Below are 21107 nucleotides of genomic sequence, written 5' to 3'. Positions count from 1 at the left end.
CAGACTGATCGGCGATAACAAGCAAAGCTCTCCTCAGCAGTTTCCTTAAGACGCTCACGCAGCAGAGAGTTGGACTGACTCTTCGATAGTTGGGCGGCATTTCATTTCCAAAGACGACTCTAAAGCCAGTTAGCACACGCTTTCTTTCCTATCTTCTCCAAGTTGTGAGCACTTGGAGATGAGAAACAAAACAAGTGCTGTTTGGGAGATGTCTGTGCCCCGTGCTTCAAACCTTTCTTCCAAAGAGTTCACTTTGGAGTGTTTATCTACCTCATTTGTCTTTAGTTTAGTAACATCGCCAGGCCTTGGTACCACTATCACTGACTACACAGCCCCACAGTGCGCAGCTTCTTCTGAGAGTTTTGATATTTATTTATTTATTTTTGCAGTAGAAGCCTTCTCCTGTCAGATACAAAGCCAGGAAAAATGCTTCAATTCAACCTTCCCAGAGTTAATTCAGAAACAATACTTAGCAGTCACAGTACTCATACCTTCCTATGGCCTCTTAACCCAAAAGATCCCCAAGTGCTTTATTTTTGCTGTGAGTCACTGCTCTGCTGTTTGATGTGCAGGGACCGCTGGAGGAAGCCAGCAGCACATAAAGCCTTTTCAGAACATGTTATATTGAAGTCAGACGTGAGAGTTTGATTTCAGGGAGAGATTTTCAGGAGGCAGTATATTATTTCATGATCTGGAAACAGTCGGGATGGTAGAACCCTATGTACCAAATATAACAAGTATTACTGAGGCATTTCTTTGAATGCAAATTACCAGGATCTTCACTTGTTCTCTCATGCAAAAATGCACTATTTGAGTCTGGTGCTGTGATTCTATGTAAATAAATTAGGGAAAGAAATATAACCATTGTTAGTTTAGTCCTGTATTGTCAGATAGCTCAACAACAGGATGCACTGTGAGTTTGAAGATCAGAAAGCACGGAAAGATGTGTGGTCCTTTTCCTGTTTTCTAATGTCCTTCCTTCTCACAACTCCATGAAATAATCTTCCATGGTATTTATATGTTGAATTTAAGATTATTCTTGAAAACATAAGGAGATTTTGTATTGCTCATCTGGATAGATTGATGAAAGGTACCCACTGTGTTTGTCCAGGGGGTCTCACATCTCTTCCTTTAGGCTATATGGAGTCTCTGTGGTGTCCGGCCATGTTAGCATTACAGCCACATAATACTGCGGTGATGACCTAATTTATTTTTATTATAGATAAACTACTGGGTTAGATGAATGGGACATTTTATTAATGGTTGTCAGTGGAGATTTATTCACACCACTGTCAGAACTTTATCCGGAGTGAGGTCATTTTGAGACTCTCACACTGAATAAGAAATGGTTCTTTTATCCCAGTGTGTTCAAGAGAAAACCTGTTATTTTGGTTTGTATTTTCTCTTTTTCCTTTGAGGACAAATGGGAAAGGACTACTGGGAGATAGCTATCATGTATGTGTCTAGCTCAGCTTTGCAGTAGCAGATGGGCTTCAAGAGGCTAGCTGAAGAAAATAAAATTTCATTTCCTAGCAGACAAGGCCTGAAGCCTTGAAAATCATGAACGATTTGCAAATCCCTCAGCTCCTGTTGGTGTTTATAGTGAATAAATTGCCCCAGATATTTCTCAGCTTGAGAACAGGGGGTGTTTTTCTTGACCTGCTTCCATTGTAGTTGCCAGCCCTCCCCAGAGTGACTGGAGGAGACGACAGTGTCTGGAGAGGCTGACCAAAGTAAGCCAGATGTGCTCCCTGATTTCACCCCTGTCCCCGGGGTGGTGTTGGGGTGCTTTTTGCTGGAGCTTCCATTTCTGATTGTGTGTATGTTCTGTGTGTGTTCACGGCCCTGCCTGCGGAGTGTGAATGGCCGTGCGTGGTCACGCCTTACCCAAGCGGTTCTGTGCTGGCAATGGGCCACTTTGCACGCAGCCCAGTGCTCAAAAGACTGTTGCAAAGAAAGAATCTGGATAAAGAAAGGATCTTCATGGTGTCTGGATCGGATGGCACAGCTGGCCCTTGCGTGTTGCAGATCTGAGCAAATGTTTTCAGCAACTTGGCTCAGCCCAGTTTTTTTTCACTGAATGTCTTGTAGCAAACGTATCCCTCCGTTCACTGTCAGCTGGTGGCAGAGTGTTCTGGTGATAGGAACGGTGCTGCTACTTGGGACGTAATTTATTAGTATGCAAACACTTATTTTGGGTAATGTTAAAAAAACATTAAATAAAATGTGTAAAGGCTGATCGTTGCAGTACTACCTTCCTTTTTGTTGCATTTTTACACCATGTGTTTTTGTGCTGGGGTCGCTATAACACACAGTTCCATCTACAGTTCCATGGGACATCACAAAGAATCATTTATGGGAAATGTTTCTAAGGATTATTTGATGTATTGCAACTCCTTTGTATTACACGTACCATTGAAGAAATGTTACAATGAATGTACATTTTTAACAAGCTGCTAACTGTGTAACCTGGGGACTGGAAGCAATCCCCATTTTACATTCACTTGCATGTCTTTCGGTGTTGAAAAAGAAAAATGCTTTATGTTTGGAGGTTTTATTTTTTCATATGCAAAGTGTTTCGAGTCGGTTACCTCATCTAGTGCACTTGCCTCATAAGAATCCCCAGGGCTTCCTCCAACAACTCCAACAAGTTTCTCAGTTTAATTATGAGTGCAATTAATAGATCTGGCAATGTGAAACACATCAATGGCAAATTTCCTCTGAACTAAAAGTCAAAAAACGGAGGATTTCTCTGGGACTCTCACCCCTTGAGTTTGGTCCTTCCTGAAAAAAGCCAGACCTGTTTCTTATTCAGCACTGCTGGCTTATGGTTAGTTTTATGGCTAAGGAAGATGTTTAGCTCTCAGAATTTCCTTCTTCTTCTTTCTTGCTGCTATTAAGTTGCCTTTATAATTAGGGACTATAACAATTTTTGGATTAGCATTTCCTTCCACTTTGCTCGCCATTTCCTGAGTCTCTTCTGAGTGATAAAAATGAGGCGGTCCGCGTGTCTGCTCAGACAGGGAGCTCTGCATTGCCTCTTGCTGGAGACACTGGTGGGTACAGAGTTGGGAAGCTACGTGGCAGGTGTACTACCTTTAATGAGCTATTGCTTCTGTCCAAGATGCTAGGAAAACTGGCACAAACCTAACAACATATGAAAGCACAAACAGAGAGGAGCAGAGTACTCCAGCATAGGACTGGACTGTCCTATCCACTTTGCTGAAAAAAAAAATTAAAAAAAAAAAAAAAAAGAAAGGCTATGGAGCATTTGATGGTAAGGCGCTGGAAAGAACATCTCTCTGACATTTATGGTGCTGATTCTTGGAACACAGAGACCCTGCAAGCAAGTGTGGCAGCTCTAAGACCCCTGCTACTTTTACCTCATCTGATGCTGGTTTGAAGAAAAAGCTGCTTCAGAAACTCAGATTCTAGTTTTTCCACTCACTACCCTAAATCCTGCCAGATCTCCCAGTCCCAAACAAGTTTAGTCTATATTGGCAGAGGATAATGTCACTTCCAGGATATGCTAAGGTCCTGATAGTATCCAACTCAAAGCTGTTACAGGGAAGACCGGACTATGGCTCTTGCTGTCTGTGTGCCATCTGCATCTCTCAGGACTAAGGCCTCTTCCCATTCCCAATGGAACAATTGATGTCACGTTGGGAACTTGATTTCTGCTTCTTGGACTTCTCAGCTCCCATGAAGAATCTCAGGGACCAGCATATCCTTCCTTTGCATTACCTTGTGTCACCTCTTAGACTTCAGTTGCTGCTAAGCAGGAGAGAGTCCAAACCGTATTTAACCATTGATTTTCAATTTGGAGGTGAATTTGGGTTTCTGTAGTCATTTCTACTGAGAGGAGACGAAACCTGTAGGTAACCTGTTGTGCTTCCTGGTTTGTTTGGGAAACTTCACCCGCTGGGACTTGAGTTTGCTGGGAGCAGTGGATCTCAGGAAAGTCCCCTTTATGCAGGTCTCCAGCATTAGGAGGCGCAGCAGAAGGGCTTCCTCGAGCTGCCAGAAGTCCTCATCAATTGCTAGGGACAGAAGGTATGAAGAAGCTGTGGAAGCTCATCTCAGGGGGAGGGCAGCAGGGAGATGGAGAAGAAGCGGCTGCTGTAGCTTTAAAGGTGGTACTGAGTAGGGATCGATTTGGAAGGACGTAGTTGACTAAAGGGATCCAAAGCTTGTTTTCCCTGAGTCTTTTTATTCTTCCTGTATCTAATCCCTTTAGAGCCTAATGTCAACCCCTTTTTGTACTGCAATAACACTGTAATATATGCTTGCACTAATTCTTCTGGCACACCGAGCATGCAAGACCGATTTAAAGCTTTTTTCAGAAGAAAAAAACACTGTATTATTGTGTATATAGACATACTGAGAGAGAATTTGAATTCTGTCTCCTGTATAAAAGCATGCATTGATTACCTGTATGTAGACCATGCTGTAAATGCTGCAAAGTACTGTAAAATCCTACACTTGAAACCACAATGAACAGGCAATGTCATCAAAAACAAACAAAACAGAAGCTGTGCAATGGATTTTGTGCCTTTTTTAAATCCATGTATGTTAATCCAGACAATCGGAAAAAGAAAAAAAAAAAAGAGCTTGTATACTACCAAAACCTTATTAAAGAATCAAAGGCAGCATCTTGGTGTTGGCTGGGTTTTTTGTTTGCTTTCTCGCTTTGCTTTTCTACCCCCCTTGCTTTCCAGCTCTGGGAAGGTGTCCCCTGCTCATCCTTGGGTACATGGAGCATGGGCAGGAGGTAGAGGAGCTCTGTTAGAACAGGGAGAGTTTAATTATCATTTACCAACGTAACCGCTGAAAACTCTCAGTTAAGTCCAATCTGGGAGTGGAAACGAGGTCTTGTGACTGTTGGAGAAGGCTACATTTGGGAAGGCCACATTGTGGCTTCTATTTATGTAACTGTAGGCTAGCACTAATTTCACTGGTTTGCATCCAGTCATATCACAGCAACATTTTTCCTCTGTTTCTTTCACAAATTATTCCACTTAAACTGTTTAAAAACAAGAGATGGAAGGGGGGTAGCAAGCCCCCCTGCCACCCATCCTACAGTCTGATGGAAACTTGATGAGGCTCCCAGAGGAAAATGTTCCCTCTCCCCCACATCAATGCAGATGTGCTCAGGCAAGCAGGTTTTTGGGTTTTTTGTTTGTTTTTTCTTTCTCATGGACACTGGACCCACTCTGTGCCATGACAGGGACTGCCACAGCATGGAGACATACGCACAGGCAAGTTATGGGGGTCTCTTCTCCATGCTCTCCTGATTCCTGAGATCACCAGAAGGTAACACAGGTAGAACAGGCACTGTCATCACTCTTCATTGTTGTAGGGACCTGCACAGAGTGTGTGCGTGCCTTGAAATGGGACAGGATGGTTATGAGAGCATATTAATGAGCTGGATACCAGTACTGCTTCTGAACACATTGGTATGAGTCCTCTCCGTGCTGCTGTCCTGAGAAGGACATCTGGCTACATTCCCAGTCACAAAGGGGAAACTGCATCTTTGCCGATTTTTGCAGTATTTGCAACATCACCAGGCTGTAGGAACTTTGCAGCCTGTATGGGGTGATGTCAGTCTCCTCTGAGGCTTTCCCAGTGCCAGTCATCCTGCAAATTTGGTACCCTGCCTGTTTACAGTAAACACAAAGTCCCGGAGTCTGCCTGGGTATTCATGAGCACAGGGAGAGATGGTCTTCAAGGGGCTGGTCCTGCCTCTGCCAAATGCCAGCAGGTAGGTCTTTTTCTCTCCTGAAAAAGAGAGACCTCCCCTCTATATTTTAAGTGTCCTCTGTGCAAAGCAGGGATATTTGCTACCTCCCAAATACGTATTGCTACCCAAAATAACCAGCCACATTGAATTTACATGCAGTAAGGTTAGACGGAGACACAAGAGTGTTTAAGAGGTGAAATGTGCAGACTTTGTGGGGAACACACACTTGGATACATCCACATACTGCTGTATGCACTCCTGAACAACTGACAAGTTACAAGAAAGTTGGGATTTAAGATCTTAGCCCAAGGAGTTGGGAAAAAACAGTTGACTGTCCAAGGACAGTCAATACGTCTTCTGAAAAAGTGAGCAGCATAAGCAGAGATCAGAGTGTGCTGGAGTAAAGCAAGGCCTTTTGACCCAGCTAGAGCCATCTCCAGCATAGCTTTGCTCATTCACAGTCTCAGTAGCTTTTTTTAATGGAGTAGCTGCCTCAGCTCATGGCATAGTTCCTGTTCTTTCTTAAGCTGGTGAGTCAACCAGTTCTTTCAAGCAGGGACCTGTGGAGAACAAAGCCCTCCACCTTGAGGGACCCCATCCAACAGGACAGTCCTGGCTGGTGGCAACTCTGCAGAACATCTTCATGAGCACCAGTAGGGTGAGGGAAGCAATTATTTCTCTCTATTAGGCATTTGTGAAATCTGATCTAGAGTACAGTATCCAGGCTGGGGCTCCCCAGTAAAAGATCTTGACACAGTGGTGCGAGCCTAGCAGAGAGCCACCAGCATGGTTAGGAATCAGAGAGGTAGGACATATGAGGAGAGGTTGAGAGAGCTGCATTTATTTGGCCTTAAAAGGAGAAGAACTGGGGCAGGATCTTATTTTTTCTTGAACTACCTGATGAGAGGATGATGCTAGATTCTTCTCAGAGGTGTACAGTGAAAGGTCATGATACACTGGACAAAAAATGCATGAAAGGAAAATTAGATATAGAAATTAGATGTAAAGAAAAAAAAAATCACCTTGAAGATTGTCAAACACTTGGACAGGGTCCCAAAGTGACTGTGGGATCTCTGTCCTTGGAGATACTCAGAATTCAGCTGGAAAAGGCCCAGAGCGACCTAAGTTGGTCTTTCTTTGAGGTGTGATTGGAGCAGAGACCTTCAGATATTCCATACATCTTTGTTATTCTACAAATTTGAGACATGAGCTAAGCCTCTCTAGTCCCGACCTTCCAGTATCCTCCGACAAGTCCTCCCCATTGGTACAGCAGAGCAGAAAGGATGTCCTCCAGCCCCTGAGGAACAGTCCTAGAGCAAGTGAGCGTTCAGTAGCAACAAAGACACGTGATGTATGTCAAGAGAGGACACAACCTTCTCTGCTGAGGGCTTCAGAGTAGGAACAGCCTGTTCAGCAGCATGGCTACTTGCAGGTAGCTGCTGATCACATTCACTCAACAGTGAACACAGTCTCAGACTTTGACTCCCTGGGACTGTCTTCCTTGTTAACAGCTTCAGATGGTGATAGTAGTGGAGGTGAGAAAATATGTGTTAAAGTAATATTTGACCCAAGACTCATTTCAACATCTCTTTTACTTGGGGTTGTTAATAACTTTTGTCTTTCGTTTTTGGCATATTTATGCTCTTTGGATTTTCTCCATGATGGGCTTGCAGTGACAAAATAACCACAGCCTCAGGATGCTTTGAGGAATGAATTTTGCCAGTCTTTGGGTAGTGCATGTGATAGGTTAAATAGTCCAAGTCTGCCAAAGTTAAGCAGAAGACAAACAATCAATGTTGTATCACTGCAGTGTCCAAGCAGGGCAATAGAAAATACACAGAGAAAATGAAATGACAGACTGAAAGGCAGTCAGTCCATTTGCTGAATACCACAAGGAATTTGTACAGGCAGAGGTGGAAATATGTGGAGGTTGGTAAAGTATCTGCAGCATGACTCAACAATAGCAAAGGATAACCAGAGCAGAAGAGGGCAAGAACCGTAATTTATATTACAGCAATGTTGTGCTATTCAGCTCAGGGTCATACCTTTTTGCTTGGTTTGCTATATTTTATATATATATATAAATTATCTCAGAAAAACTTCTGATGTCTTGCAAAAGAAAGAATGGTTGAAGAAAGAGTGGTTGCTGGAGACAGGACAGAGGATACTAAAACAGTATGCCAACTGTGTGCACATTGGGTGTGCTGATGTTCCCTGTTCCCAGAAGGCTGCTGAGATATTAGCTACAAGCAGAGAACAAAATGAATATCAAAAGTTCATAGGATCCCCCAAGTGTACCATCAACCACAGCAGGGTGAAGTAGAGAAGTGAGTGACCTGCTGTTGGTGTCGGAGCATCCTTTCCAGTGGGAAGCTCAGCACAAAGCAAGACGTTGGTTACAGCTTCTTTGGGTCCAGTCCCAAAGCTGGGGAAGCACGCCTGCTTGACCAGGACTCCAGGGATAAGCAGATTTGTACAGTGGGTGTATTTCTCGAGAAGAGCAAATCTAGCCAACAGGACAAATCCAGCCTTGGGCTCCAAATGGATTAATTTCCAGGAAGTGCCTCGGAGAAAAAGAGGGAGGAAGCCTAGTGGGTAATTTCCTTTGCAAATGGTGGTAGGTCCATCTAAATAGTCTAAGCTCCGCATCTGCCAACCTGATGGAAAAGGTAGAGTGAATCAGTAACAGCCCAAATCTGCTTAATACAGGGACATCCTCAGGGCAAGGTTTCTGCTTTAAGGAGAGATGGAATAAGCTTTGGACTCTAAAGGCATTGCCAAAGCCAGCCTGTGATTTATTTTATAAGATAGATAGAAAAATGAAGGCAGCAGCAGGTAGGTTTTGTCAATGGTTAAGGAAAAATGAAGAAACAACCAAAATACAAATGAATCCAGGAGTACTGAATAATGAGTGCCTCTTCATTTTGGAAGAACAATCTATCACCATGCATAATTGCTCAGAGCTGCCCACAAATCTATTTGACATGTCCCTGTTCCATGTGAGCATAAAGATCTTACATTTTCAGGCACAATTATTAGGAGAGATGTAACAAGGAATTTTCAGTGCAAATTGAAGTTGTGGCATTGGAGTAAAAAGATATGATGGTTTCTAATTCTCTAGAGGAAAGAGGTCACCTAAATATCTTTAAAGAAATCCATTCTGCAGAGTGTTGCTACTACGATTTTCATTTACAACAATTGTTAATTAGACTAAAACTTGGATAGGCATTTCCTATTTATTTTTTCCTTTTTTTTTTTTTTTCTTTTGCTTGTTCAGTCAAGAGTATGAGTGAACTGTTGCTTTTCTACTAGTTTTATTTTCAAACATTTCACGGTCTTCTCCCGTAGCCTTATGGGCAGTCATCCCTCCACAGACTGCAACTTGAAAAACGCATGTCTCCTCCAACAGTTCAGTTCTCCATTCCTTTTAGTGGTTGGACACACCAGAACCTAATAAAGGTACTTTTTGTGTCAGCATTTGTGACTTACTGGCTGGTCATTTTAATGAAAACAGATGCCTGTAGAAGACAGAATTAGAAGTTACTGGACATAAAATGCAATCAGAAGGGAGAGATGGAAAGCACAGCAGGGGAGCACAGAAGAGCTACAAAGGTTGTTGCTGTGGGACAACGTTGGATGGTACTCTGAAGTGGTCAGGAAATGTACCTACCCCAGAGGGGGTCCTTGAGCTTACTGTGGCCTGGGCATAAAAGAGAGTTGCTGAATAGTTCTAGTAAGGAAGGAGTGAATATATAAGTACTGAAATAAATATATAAGTACTGAAATTAATAGGTAAGTACTGAGGAAGATTGGGAGACGTGAAAAAATCCTGAAGCACTGCTTGCAAAGAGGCCTTTCTAGTCCAAGTTAATGACTGCTAACAAAGAAACTCCTTTGGCATGTTTTCTTTTGTCTTTGTTGATAAGTGTCTTTGTGAATCTCTCCTTCCTAAGGTTGGTACTAATCTTATAACTGAGTTGTCACTGCTCCAATGTGTTTTTTGGAATCACGATGGTCTAGATGCTTTCCACTGATGCTTCCCACTGTTGTTGATGCTGATGACGTTTGTGCCAGTGATATGTCTGAATACTAACCTTTTTCTTTTGTCCTATGTGTTTTCTGGCAGGCATATACACTGAAGTCATTTGAAATGAATGGTCTGCCCAAGGCGGTGCCTTTAAGTTTGCCTTACCAAGACTTCAGAAAAGATGTGTCAGACTACTGGGAGAAGCCTAAGGTATCCCAGCGGATAAAGAGAGTTGATTTCTCAAATGTTGTCCTGACTGCTCCTTGCAAACCCCTGGAACCTTATCTGGAAATGAATGGAAAAGAAGAGGAGGAAGAAGACGAGGAAGAAGACGAGGAGGAAGAAGAAGATGAGGAAGAGGCAGAGGAGGAAGGGGACGAGATTGACATGCATAGTGGTTCCAGCAGTGACCTGAGTCAAAAAAGCACAGAGCGCAGCCAGGAGTGTGCGCCATCCACACTCCTGGCCGATGACCAGAAGGGATCCAAGGGTCGAGCTTCCACGGCTGATGGGGACCTGGAACTAGAAGAAGGCTCGAAAACACTAGTGCTGTTTTCACCAGGTGATCTGAAAAAATCCCCGGTGACCACAGACTTGGCTCCAGAAGTTGATCTGGGGACTCTTGCCGCACTGACACCTCAGAGCGAGCGGCCGCAGCCGATGGGTAGCCAACTAGATGTATCTGAGCCAGGGACCCTGTCCTCAGTCCTTAAATCCGAACCAAAGCCTCCCGTGGCAGTGGCTACAGCTTCTTCCCCGTTTACCAAAGTTGAGCGCACATTTGTTCATATAGCTGAAAAGACCCACTTAAATGTCATGTCTTCCAGCGGCCAGCTGATGAGGCACGAGGAGTACTGCCCCCCGGGCCAGTTTGAAGAGGTGATTATTGAAGAGGAGCTGGAAGATAACCTGGTGCTGGTAGAGAATGGAAGCATCCATTCGGGGCTAGAAGGGGCAGAGACAGAGAGCTGTGCACTTTCGGCTAATCACATTGAAATCACCTCGGAGACAGTGGGAGAGCAGCAGACCATTCCCAACGGCGTAGCAAAGCCTCCTGAGGACAAGCCAGAGTCCTTGGACAAAGTAGCACTCTCTCTGGATTTGGAAGAGCCTGCCGAGGTGGTCACGAAGGAGCCTGAGCTTGAGAAGTCAGCGTCAGTAACAGAACACCTTAAGCCAGCAGAGATCCTCCTGGACACACCACAGCAGGGTCCCAGGAGGCCTCTGGGCTCTAGGTATAGAAGCCGGATCCCCATTTTGTTCTCTGAGGAGGACACTGGCTCAGATCTCTCAACGTCACTCTCAGCCAAAGAGAGGCTTTATAAGAGGGCAAAGCAACCTGACTTGGCTCGTCTCGTGATGGAGAAGAGGCAAAACCGCCTCCTTAGGCTGGCCTCGGGGGCGTCCTCCTCAGCATCCTCCAGCGACGAGAGGCGGCGGGCCTCAGAAACCCTGTCAGCCACCGGTTCTGAGGAGGACACCCACGACTCTGATGACTCCATCCCACGAAAGGCAGGGAAGGAGAAAGCTGGCCTCCTGGGGAAAGAAGAGAAACTCATAAGCACAAAGAGCAGAATTCCTCGGCCCATCACGCCAGTGAAAACACCGCTAGAGGCCATGAAGTCTGAGAGCTCCACAGCCGTGGCGATGGCGGTGCTGTGTAGCTCCCCACAGGATGCTGCTGTTGCCCACAGGTAAGCCTAAAACACTGAACAATGTAGGATATTGGACTTGTTAAGGAATCACAGTGGGGGATTTGCTCAACTCCCACTCCTTTACCCTTCACTTGGCTTGAATGAGTGGTCCGTTCCTGTTTCTTACATTTCATTTCAGTTCACTGATGTCTAACATTCCCACCTCTGCTGTCGTCTTTGCCTGAGTCTGGCCAAAAGGCCAAGCCCCTCTTCACTTGCCCTGGCTGTGAAGCTCTTTTATTTGCTCTGATGCTGCTAATAGTAGATCCCTCCTTTATTGAGCTCTCAATTCTGCAGCATGTTTAACGTGGCCTTGACTCCGTAGCGGCACTTGACCTGGCTATTGCATTTAGCTGCCCGGAGATTTTCACAGAAATTCCTCTTCATCCCTCCCTCTTCTCTTTCCTTGCAGGCTTCAGGCACAGAGACCAGCTGGAAATGTCCCAAACGATGGCCGAACAACACAGACACAAAGTCGGCTTCCTCCTTCACCAAGTTCCACTTCTCTTCCTCCACGGAGCAGCTCACGGAGGTCCAGTTGTGCATCCCCTCGGAGCCCTGTTCTTCCTTCAAAAAACCCCAGTGCTTCCCCCAGAAGCCAGTTGCTGCCTCGGAGGGAAAGTCCTTCTCCCTGCCGGCAGCATAAGCCAGGGACTGCCCTTCAGCGAGTTCCACCTTCCCCCCGACCTCAGCCCCAAGCTCAGGCCCCGGGGCCAACAGGAGACTCCCTGCCCTCTCCTGGTGTGGCCAAAAAACGTCAAAGAGGAAAAACCCAGACTCAGAGTCCAGCAACCAAAGGAAAGCAGGTGTCCCCGGAAAGTAAGGCAGCTGCCAGATAATGATCCTCTGCCAACCTGACAGACTGGGTAACTTCTGCATATAGTATACACTTGAGATGCTGCAGCACAGCCTTCCATGCCGGAACCACGAGTGTATAGCAGTAGCTGTACTTCAATGCTTCACTCACTCTCCCCCCACACCGTCGCGATCAGCTCCCACGGGCCTGAGAGCCTCTGAGCCACGGAGCCTTCTTCGAGGGAAACATCCAGTCCGCAGCTCACGCTTGCTACTGCACAGCACCAAGCAGCGACCCAGGCAGCCTGCCTAGTGCCTGACCCTCCCCTCTCCCTAGGCATTCCCCTCTCTCTGTTAGCAATACCAGTCGCCAATACCGACCCTGGCTTCGGAAAGAGGAGCAGAGGTGATGAGAGCAAGGCCTGCCGGGGAGGAAGGCTCCTGTCCTGCAAGCAGCTCCCTCCTCTCTCTTTGCTGGAGAACACCAGCCTTGGCTGCCAGCACCTGAGTGTTGGCTCACCTCCTGCCACCCGTGTAAGCGAAGGATTGTCACCAGCTCGGCCAAGGGTGATGGATGTGTCGTGAGCTGAGAGGAGAGGAGCAGGAGAGGGGTGGAGGGGGTTTTGCTCTCCTTCCCAGAGGTGCCTCTGCAGGCAGGAGGGGGAGACAGGCAGGTCTTGCTGGATGCTCCTACCTGCTCCAGTGTGTCCCACAGAGGAGGCAGTCTGTTTCTGCAGATGCCTGTGTGGCAGGTATTTAGGTGGAAGTAGGGCCGTATTGGCAGCTTGCTGGGAAATCAAGAGCGCTTGCTAATTGATGTGGAAGAGAGCACACTGCAGCTGCTTCTGTCTCAAATACCGAACTGTGACCTGCGGAGACCACATCTCCCAACACGGGTGGTTCCTCTCAACCTCTCAAAGTGTGGTCGGTGCCGCAGTTCTGTAGTCCACCAGACACAGCTCCATCCTGAAGATGTGAATAGTCACTGGATGCCTTCAGCTCAGGTGCCCTCTGCACCGAAATTCCTTGTGCTTTATTGTTCACGCTCTTGGTGTTTGTGAATTTTGGCACTGTGGTTGAAAGTTCCCCTACACAGCAGGGTGGGAAATAATTATCCTGTAGTATATTCAAAAGCTGCTGCTTTGCAAGGAGAGGTTTGCTGGTACACCGTGGGTATCTCGTGCATTTCTAACGGGGAGATCGGGTTTATGTCTTTCTCTTTCTCGGTGCTCAGCTCTTCCACACGTTGCGTGAGAACTAACAATGTGAATACAAAAGCAAGGGCTGTGCTCTTCAAATAATCTTATCAGAGCAGAAGCTTAGCTCTCACTTAGAATTATGCACCAACTTTTTAGCCCCCCAACTAATTAGGAAGGTTTGAAAATTTAAGCCAGGAGGATTGATACCTGTCTGAGCCTGATGAGATCTTGAAGTAGTCACAAAATTTTCCCCTCGCTGCACAGGGGGAAACACTCCAGACCCGAATACTTTGGGCTTCACTCCATTGTCATGCCTAAAAGAGGCTTTGCATGAGGCAGAACAAAAATGTTCTGCCCACCCATTCCTGCAGCTGCAACTAGCAGCGTCAGTAAATATTTGCAGACAAAAAAGCTCGATGGAGGAATCTGGATGGTAATAACCTTGATTCATTGAACACACATACAAACAGCCACATTCATGGCCATCAAGTCCAAGGAATCCTGAAGTTGTTCACATCTGCAGGAACTGCTCTGGAAAGCATGGAGCGTGAGAGCTGTGATGGGGTGGCTGGGAGAACAGGGCACTCCTTGAACATCTGAAGAGCGAAATGCCTAGAAATAGGTGATGGGAATTACCTCTTTACACAACAGTTCCAGTGTTGGCAACACTAGGAATTTATGTTATACAGCTCAAAATGTTTGTTGTTCTCCTTAAAAGTTGTTCGCCCTTGTAGAGTAAGAAGCATAGCTTCTAGGCTAAAAACACATCCCAGCTCTCATCTCTGAAGAGAAGCGTTGGGAACCCCACACCCAGGTTGTGGTTTGATGGACTGAGCTGCCTTTGCCACCAACGGCAGAGGTCCCTCCAAGTTCCAGCTGCTTTTTGCACTGTCCCACCTTACGCTGGGGCGGCTGTTTGGTGAAGTGGCTGGGCACATGGATCCAGTAGGACAACAAGCACTCCGGTTTGCTGGTTTAGTTTTCACCTGTTCATCAGTCAGGTTTAGCCTTTGGTCACACAAACGCTTCTGCCAGAAGTGGAGGAAGGAGAGGACAGAGAGTGCATCCACTTCTTCTGGGGGCACGATGCCTTCACATGAGTTTGAAGTGTTGGTCCAAATATGTCCTAAATACGCCCCACGTGTTTTGAAACTAGAAAACAGAATAAACCCAAACTTACAGTTTCTTTCTGGAAATACAAATGGTAATGACACTCCTATTGCTTTGTCAAGAGACCATTCATTTTGGAGTGCTTAGATGGTAAGACTTTGTCAGCGAAGCCATTACCAGATGCTCCATCCAGGTCTTATACATGCCAAAAAGACATTGAAAGAGCTTGGAAAGAGTGCTGTAGGACTATTTATAGGATTAGCAAACCTGCCTTATCGTGGGAGGCCAATGAAGCACAATCATTGTATTTGTTCAATCCATCTAGCACAGGAAAGCAGGAAAGACTGAGTAGCTGAGAATGGCAGGTGAAGAAACTGGGCAAGCTTTTAGTTGTGAATTGACTATCCAGCGAAATCTTTCACAGGAATGTGGTGACTTTTTATTATTAAAAAGGTTTTCTGAGAAACCTCCGTGTCTTCTAAGAGGTCTTCCTACCATGACCCAACCGCGAGTAGTAGGCAGGATGCTGGTGACACCAAGGTGACAGCTCCCTGGTGTGGTGCAGTCGTTTCCCCATCATGCAAGACACATGCCACATGGTGGAGAGCCAGCAGAGAGGTCCCACAGGTTTCAGAAAGTCAGTGGAAGATTTCCAGCACAGGAGATAACAGCCTTTCCTCGTGCTGTTTGACAGGGCTGGGCTGATGGTGCAGCTGGATCCACACGGATCTGGGAGCACCGGCACGTGCTCCAGGATTTGGTGGCTTGCTGGTTTGGGTTAACCCCGCAGGGCCAGGGACTCATTCACTACTTCCCCTCGGCAGGCAGATGTTCAGCCATCTCCAGGAAAGCAGGGTCCATCACGTGGAATAGCTTCTTGAGAAGATAAATGCCATAGGTCTGATTGTCCCCTCCTCCTCCTTATTTCCTCCCCGGTTTTATTGTTCAGCATGATGCCATATGATATGGAATATCCCTCTGGTTGCTTTGGGCCATCTGTCCTGGGTCTTCGCTGGCAGGGCAGCACGAGAAGCTGAAAAGCCCTTCAGTGGTAGCACTGCTCTGCAATAACTAAAATATCGTTGTGTTACCAACACTGTTTTCATCACAACTCCAAAACATAGCACAGTGTGAGCCTCTATGAAGAAAATTAGCTCTATCCCAGCCAAAACCAGAACGCTTGCTCCCTGTTCCAGGTGTCAGCAGAGATGCTGAAAGCAGACAATCTAAGCTTTCTCTAGCCCTGAAGGACAAGGTGCCCTGTTACAACCCCAAAAGGCAGGAAAGGCATGGCCCTGCTGTTCCCTGCCATGGAACATGGTGCATGGGCTCTGCCGAGCCTCAAGGACACGCAGGGATGCTCAAACACCACCAGTAGCATAAGCAGAGAAGATCCAGCTGACCAGACCAGAGGAAACATGTAGAAAAAAATAAATAAATGTGCTTGGAGTTGGGGGAGGAGAAGCAGACTTCCCAACACTTTTCCACGTTTGTGGGGATTTCTGGCAGCAGCCTGACACGACGCATAGGTTCCCTGTTGGTGTGTTTGCTGCAGGGTCTGTCCTGGCCAGTTGCACAGGGCTGTAGTTTTTGAGGGGACTCCTGGAACAGCACGCTGCTGTGCTTGTGTCTGTGTGTGCATGTGTTTGGGTGGCAGGGATGGTTTGGATTTGCTCAGGAGTATGCCCAGAGTTGAGCTTTGTGGGGTCTTGTGTGTGCTGGGAGCAAAAGTGTCCTTGAGTCTACCTCGTATCGAGAGATGCTGCAAACACTCTGCTGAGAGTTTTTGCTTTGCTGGGATCTGCAAATGTCCTGCCTGCTTTCTTGTGTGCTGGCTGAGAAGATGGGCTGCTAAAAATGCATCAATGGCTGCTGTCTGTCCAGGAGACATTTACAGAGAAACTGGGATATGGGAGTATGGCAGATCTGAAAGACAGTTCTCAGCACTACAACAGCATGACGACAGGTTATATGGGCAGAGGGAGCAAAAAGACTGATGGTGCCCATCAGGCTAATGCCATGGAAGGGCATAAACACGTGCTGGAGACACTAACCTGAACTTGGTTGGCAGGACATCCACTTCTGCTTGTCTTGGTGCAAAAGGTGTTTCAGTCACAGGCATCTCTGAGCCGTGCTTGGAAGTTGTGAGAGGCAGGACACTTTGCTTGCCCTTTCTAAGTAGAGAGTATTATAATATATATATATAAATATATATAAAATTATAACGATATAATATAAGTAGTGTCCATTATATATAGTGGCTAAAGGTTGAAAAGGATCCTGGTACCCTCGAAGAAGTGCCCTGATGCTACGTGACTTCCAGGGTGTGCAGGACCGTGCGGTGACGTGGGTGGCGACACAGGGAACCCCTCTGAGTGAGTGAGGCTCCACGAACCAGGGGCCAAAACACACCGCCTTGGGTGGTGGGCAGCCCTCGTGCCTGCCATCAGAGTTGTAATAACCATGGATCTGGGTCTGGAGACCGCTCGGGTGGTGGCCCTTCACCGACACAAGCACGGTGTTGTGTGCTAGTGGCGTGCTTCGATCCAAAGCAAGTTGTGTTGGGGCAAGAGTATCTTTGATGTTTCTCCTTCCCAACACAGAGGTGTTTTCTCAGCGTAGATCCTCTGTCAGAAGATGGCTAAACATCTCCTTACAGCCTGACCAGCTCCAGCAGTAGCTCGATGGTCCCTTAGCACACCTCTCCCTTCCCTGTATATTTTACTGCCCCGTGGCATGATCCCACCACTACTCCTTGTGCACAGACACTGATGCCCACCCGAGGCCTTGCTCCACACATCAATAAACTGCAGTTAAATTAATCCCGTGAACACGGTACAAGTCCCTTTGTGGACCTGATGAGTTTGGCTTCGAACCAGCTTCTTCTGGCTTAACTGGCCCGTGCTCTATCTGCGCTAGGCTGGTTTCACAAAGCACACAGGGACCACCTGGGCATTTGCAACCACCTGTAACTCCATCCATTTGCCAGCTGCTCCAAGGTCCTTTCCTCTTGTTTTGTGTGTCTGAACCACTGAGAGCAGGGTGAGTGCCCAAGGACTCCCTGCTGGCTGGCTCCCACAGTCCTCTGCAGAACCCTAAATATTTTTTGCTCTTCCTCAGCCTCTTGCTGATCTTTGAAGGACTGGGACCGTGCTGATGGTAACAGCAGAGGCAGCTGATGTTAAGATAGCAGGAAGGGAGCTACCACAGCATATCCACGGGTAGGTTCCTGGTAGGGACCGAGGTGTGAGCACGGGGTCGCTGAGGGAGGCAGGGGCTGCTGTCTACGTGGCACTCGAGTAAATGGCTGCTGGGGTGCCAGGGTAGTTCTTGGGCTGCCATCCGCAGGTGGTGTGAAGAGCGCTGCAGAACACAGGGGCTAGGTGAGGAGTCCACATCTAAATCCAGTCCGTGTGTGAAAACCAGTGTCAGTGACACTGCTGTCGTGTGGGACCTGGGCCGCTTCTTGTCTGGACAGGAATTGGAGCTGGAAATGCAGATAATTTTGTATATCTCCTTTCAACACATTACCCTGGGACTCTACACTCAGACATCATAGCTGGCGCACCGATGTTGTTTTCCTTCACCTCTTGACACAGTCCGACAAAGTCTTTTGGCCTGGAGACAGGACTCTTGCTCCTTGGTACTGTCTGGGAATGCGACTGGGTCCCGAGGCTAAATCTCTCTACATATCTCCTTTGCATTCGTTAGGAAAGCAGCTCGAGAATGTTTACACACTGCAAACAGAATGTACAACTCCGACCAGGAACCACAATCCGGTTCAACTGCATGGCAAATTTCTTGGCCATAAAATCTGGCATGCATCACAGAGGCCCTGTCTGTGTACAGATCCACCCGGCATTTGTCATAACTTCAGATCACGTCTTAAAAAAGAAAAAAAAAATAAACGATGATGCCATTTCTTGTTCATACCAGACACAGTTGTCATTAGATTTGTTATTAAAAGGGGGTTTCTTGATCATGCCATTAAAAGCCTGTCTACCTTTTCATCGGTGTCTTCTCCCGTTCATTGGTGTTGCCACGCGAAGCAGAAATGCTACCTGAATTTTTGGCAAAGGGCCTTTGCTGCAGCTGTGCTTGGGTTTCATTCCAGTTGTATGGCAACTGGGGCTCCCATTGCTTCTCCGACCCCTCCTGCTGCAACCACGGTGTCCCGAGTTGCCATAAGATCTCCCCACAAGGTAGGTTATTTTTTCCTGCATCATCACAACTCCTCAGTTGCTCACGCTCTGCAAGGAGGTGAGTGTGTTGGACCTGCCTCCCTGCAAGAGGCTGGGAATGATGAAGAGCTGGGGATTATCATCTGTGTGGGTATGGCTGATGGAGGAAGGGGCAGGCAGCAACATTTAAGATGTTAGGCAGGAGGTTAAAGACCAGCATCCCTAGAGCCATGTTCTCTGAAGTACTGTCAATGCCACAGGCAGGACAGATGGACTGTCAGACCAGCGAGGGGTACAAAGTTATAATGAAAGGCTCAGAAGATTGGTGTGAAAATAAATTAATTAGGAACTCAGAAACTTGTGTTCAGGGATGAACAGACATAAAGACATGCATTGCATCTAAACCACAATACTACCTGTCTGCAGGCATATAAAATTATTTAAAAATAAAATTGTGTTAGAATTTTAATGTAAAGCCTAGATGTAATTTGAAAACTAAACATCGAGCATCCAGTTTGGGATGACAGCATCCAATAAGAGCTGTCACAGAGCCTGAATCCTCAAACAAGGATTAGGCTGGAGGCAAGAAAATCATCTGCAAAGTACCACTTGGTAATTGCCTCATTCTTACAGTCTTTCCCAGACTTCTGTCTGCTGCTAGAGTATGGAGTGAGATTCTTGTTGATTAAAGAAGTCAAAGCCTGGGTCAGAACGACTGTTGCTGTATTGATGAAACTGCAAAAGAAGAGGATCCCTACTCAAACACAGGGCAGAAAAATCAAAACTGAAGTCTCAGTCACCCCGGATAGGAGCTAGGGGATGCTTAGATTTAAATAAGAAAGTTGGTAGGAAGGAAGAGGAAGGAAGATAATTGGTGGAACACTAATATCAGTGCACAAAATGTGCAGGAAACTGGAGTTGTTCCCATTGCTGGAGGTCTGTTGCTGTCCAGGATGCTCCCCTGGACACTTTTTTTAAAAAAAAACTCCTTTTGGGGGAGCGGCCAGCTGGGAATGGTCTGGGGCAAGATGAGAAGGCTGAGCAGAGCTGTGGAGTTACTGGGATGTGATGAGCAAAAGGCCACCTGGGCAGAAAAACACCATCAGGTGTTAAACCTCGCTTCACCCACTCCGTGATCACATACAAATCACTCTCAGCAGCCACTTCACCCCATCTCCTGCTTCAGTGGAAGAAAACGTATGGCTACATGTACTTTCACACCCACACCTTTACTGTCTGCACAGGATTTCCAAAAGTAGCTTTCCAGACAGTGCTAAATTCTGCTCCAAGCTCCCCAGGCAGCATTACATGTCTTTTTGAGGTAAAACCCTGCCATTTAATTTAAGTTGCGGTGTATTAGGGACATGAGAGCACGAATGTGCCTTAATTGCACTGCACAGCTTCATCTGCCACCCACACCTCCTGTGCCCATGGGCCAGGAGCCCACTTAAGCTCAAGCCTGGATCCCCCTTCCCTGTCAGAGCCTCATCACATGTGCTCCTGTCTCCAGCCCTGGCCCTTGGACCTGCCTTGTAGCCCTGTCTCCAGACCCTTCTGCTCCAGACTGGGCTCTCTGAATGGATCCAGGTTCCTGCTGGCTGTGCTGAGACCCTAGGGGACTGTGCCCTCTTGGCGAGGACATGGCCAGTGCTGGGGTCCCCTCGGCTCCTGGCTCATCCCCTTCTTGTCCTGCTCTCTGAACCGGTAGGTGTGTATCCTGAGCCCCCTGGCAATGTGTTACTTCACACAAGATTGTCCTCTGCAAATGGCAGTGGATTTCCCTTTCTTCTTGTGTCTTTCCCTATTTGAAGGAATAGATCACATTCATCCTTCCTTCCTTAAAACCCAGACGAGTAATTCAGGCTGAATTTCTGCCCTGCTGTGGTTTCTCAACAGCACTGGTGAGATGAGAGCACAAAGACAATAGTTCCACTAAATGGCTGTGGGAAGGGTCACAAAGCATCTCTGCTGGGTCTGACTGGGGAACAGGCAGGAAGCAAGCGCTGAATGTGGACTGGACCCATGGTCACACCTGGCAGAAGATGTGGAAGTCCTTCAATGAGCTGCAGTCAGATGGGGACACCTCTGCCCTCTGAGGCTGAGAGGAGTCTAGGTCACTGCCTCTGGTGGAAGCACTACCTTGCTCTTGCAGTCTTGCATGTATCATGTATTTTCAAGGCACTGAGGCATAACTTTGGGGGAGAGGCAGCACTTCAGAATCTGCAGCTTTCCCATAGGAGAAAAAAAAACAAAACAAACAACAACAACAACAACACTCATTAATGACTGGGCTATTTAAAAATCTTCCTTCTCTACCAACAGTTGGCCTTCTAAAAAGGAGAAGAAAGACTGCTGAAAAAA

The 21107-nt window shown here is 46.8% G+C and overlaps 1 protein-coding gene and 1 long non-coding RNA gene across 10 annotated transcripts in view; both read left to right on the top strand.

Annotated features, from left to right (window-relative positions):
• TTBK1 (tau tubulin kinase 1) overlaps nucleotides 1-18575 on the top strand; it is a 104491-nt gene extending 85916 nt beyond the window's left edge. For all 9 annotated transcript variants that reach the window (XM_068675732.1, XM_068675730.1, XM_068675727.1 and 6 more), the window contains 2 exons: nucleotides 9867-11461; nucleotides 11874-18575. In XM_068675732.1, the coding sequence (XP_068531833.1) occupies nucleotides 9867-11461; nucleotides 11874-12300 (2022 nt within the window). In that variant the 3' untranslated portion in view covers nucleotides 12301-18575. The remainder of the gene's footprint in view (nucleotides 1-9866; nucleotides 11462-11873) is intronic.
• A 542-nt stretch (nucleotides 18576-19117) lies between these two features.
• LOC137852957 (uncharacterized) lies at nucleotides 19118-20985 on the top strand. Its single transcript, XR_011094093.1, has 3 exons — nucleotides 19118-20067; nucleotides 20257-20450; nucleotides 20643-20985. It is a non-coding gene; the product is annotated as an uncharacterized lncRNA (long non-coding RNA).
• The last annotated feature ends 122 nt before the right edge of the window (nucleotides 20986-21107 follow it).

The sequence above is a fragment of the Anas acuta genome, chromosome 3, assembly GCF_963932015.1.
Source record: "Anas acuta chromosome 3, bAnaAcu1.1, whole genome shotgun sequence".
In the NCBI taxonomy this organism is placed as follows: Eukaryota; Metazoa; Chordata; class Aves; order Anseriformes; family Anatidae; genus Anas; species Anas acuta.
Note: the sequence above shows the minus strand (reverse complement) of the source record. Positions and strands in the feature narration are given on the sequence as shown.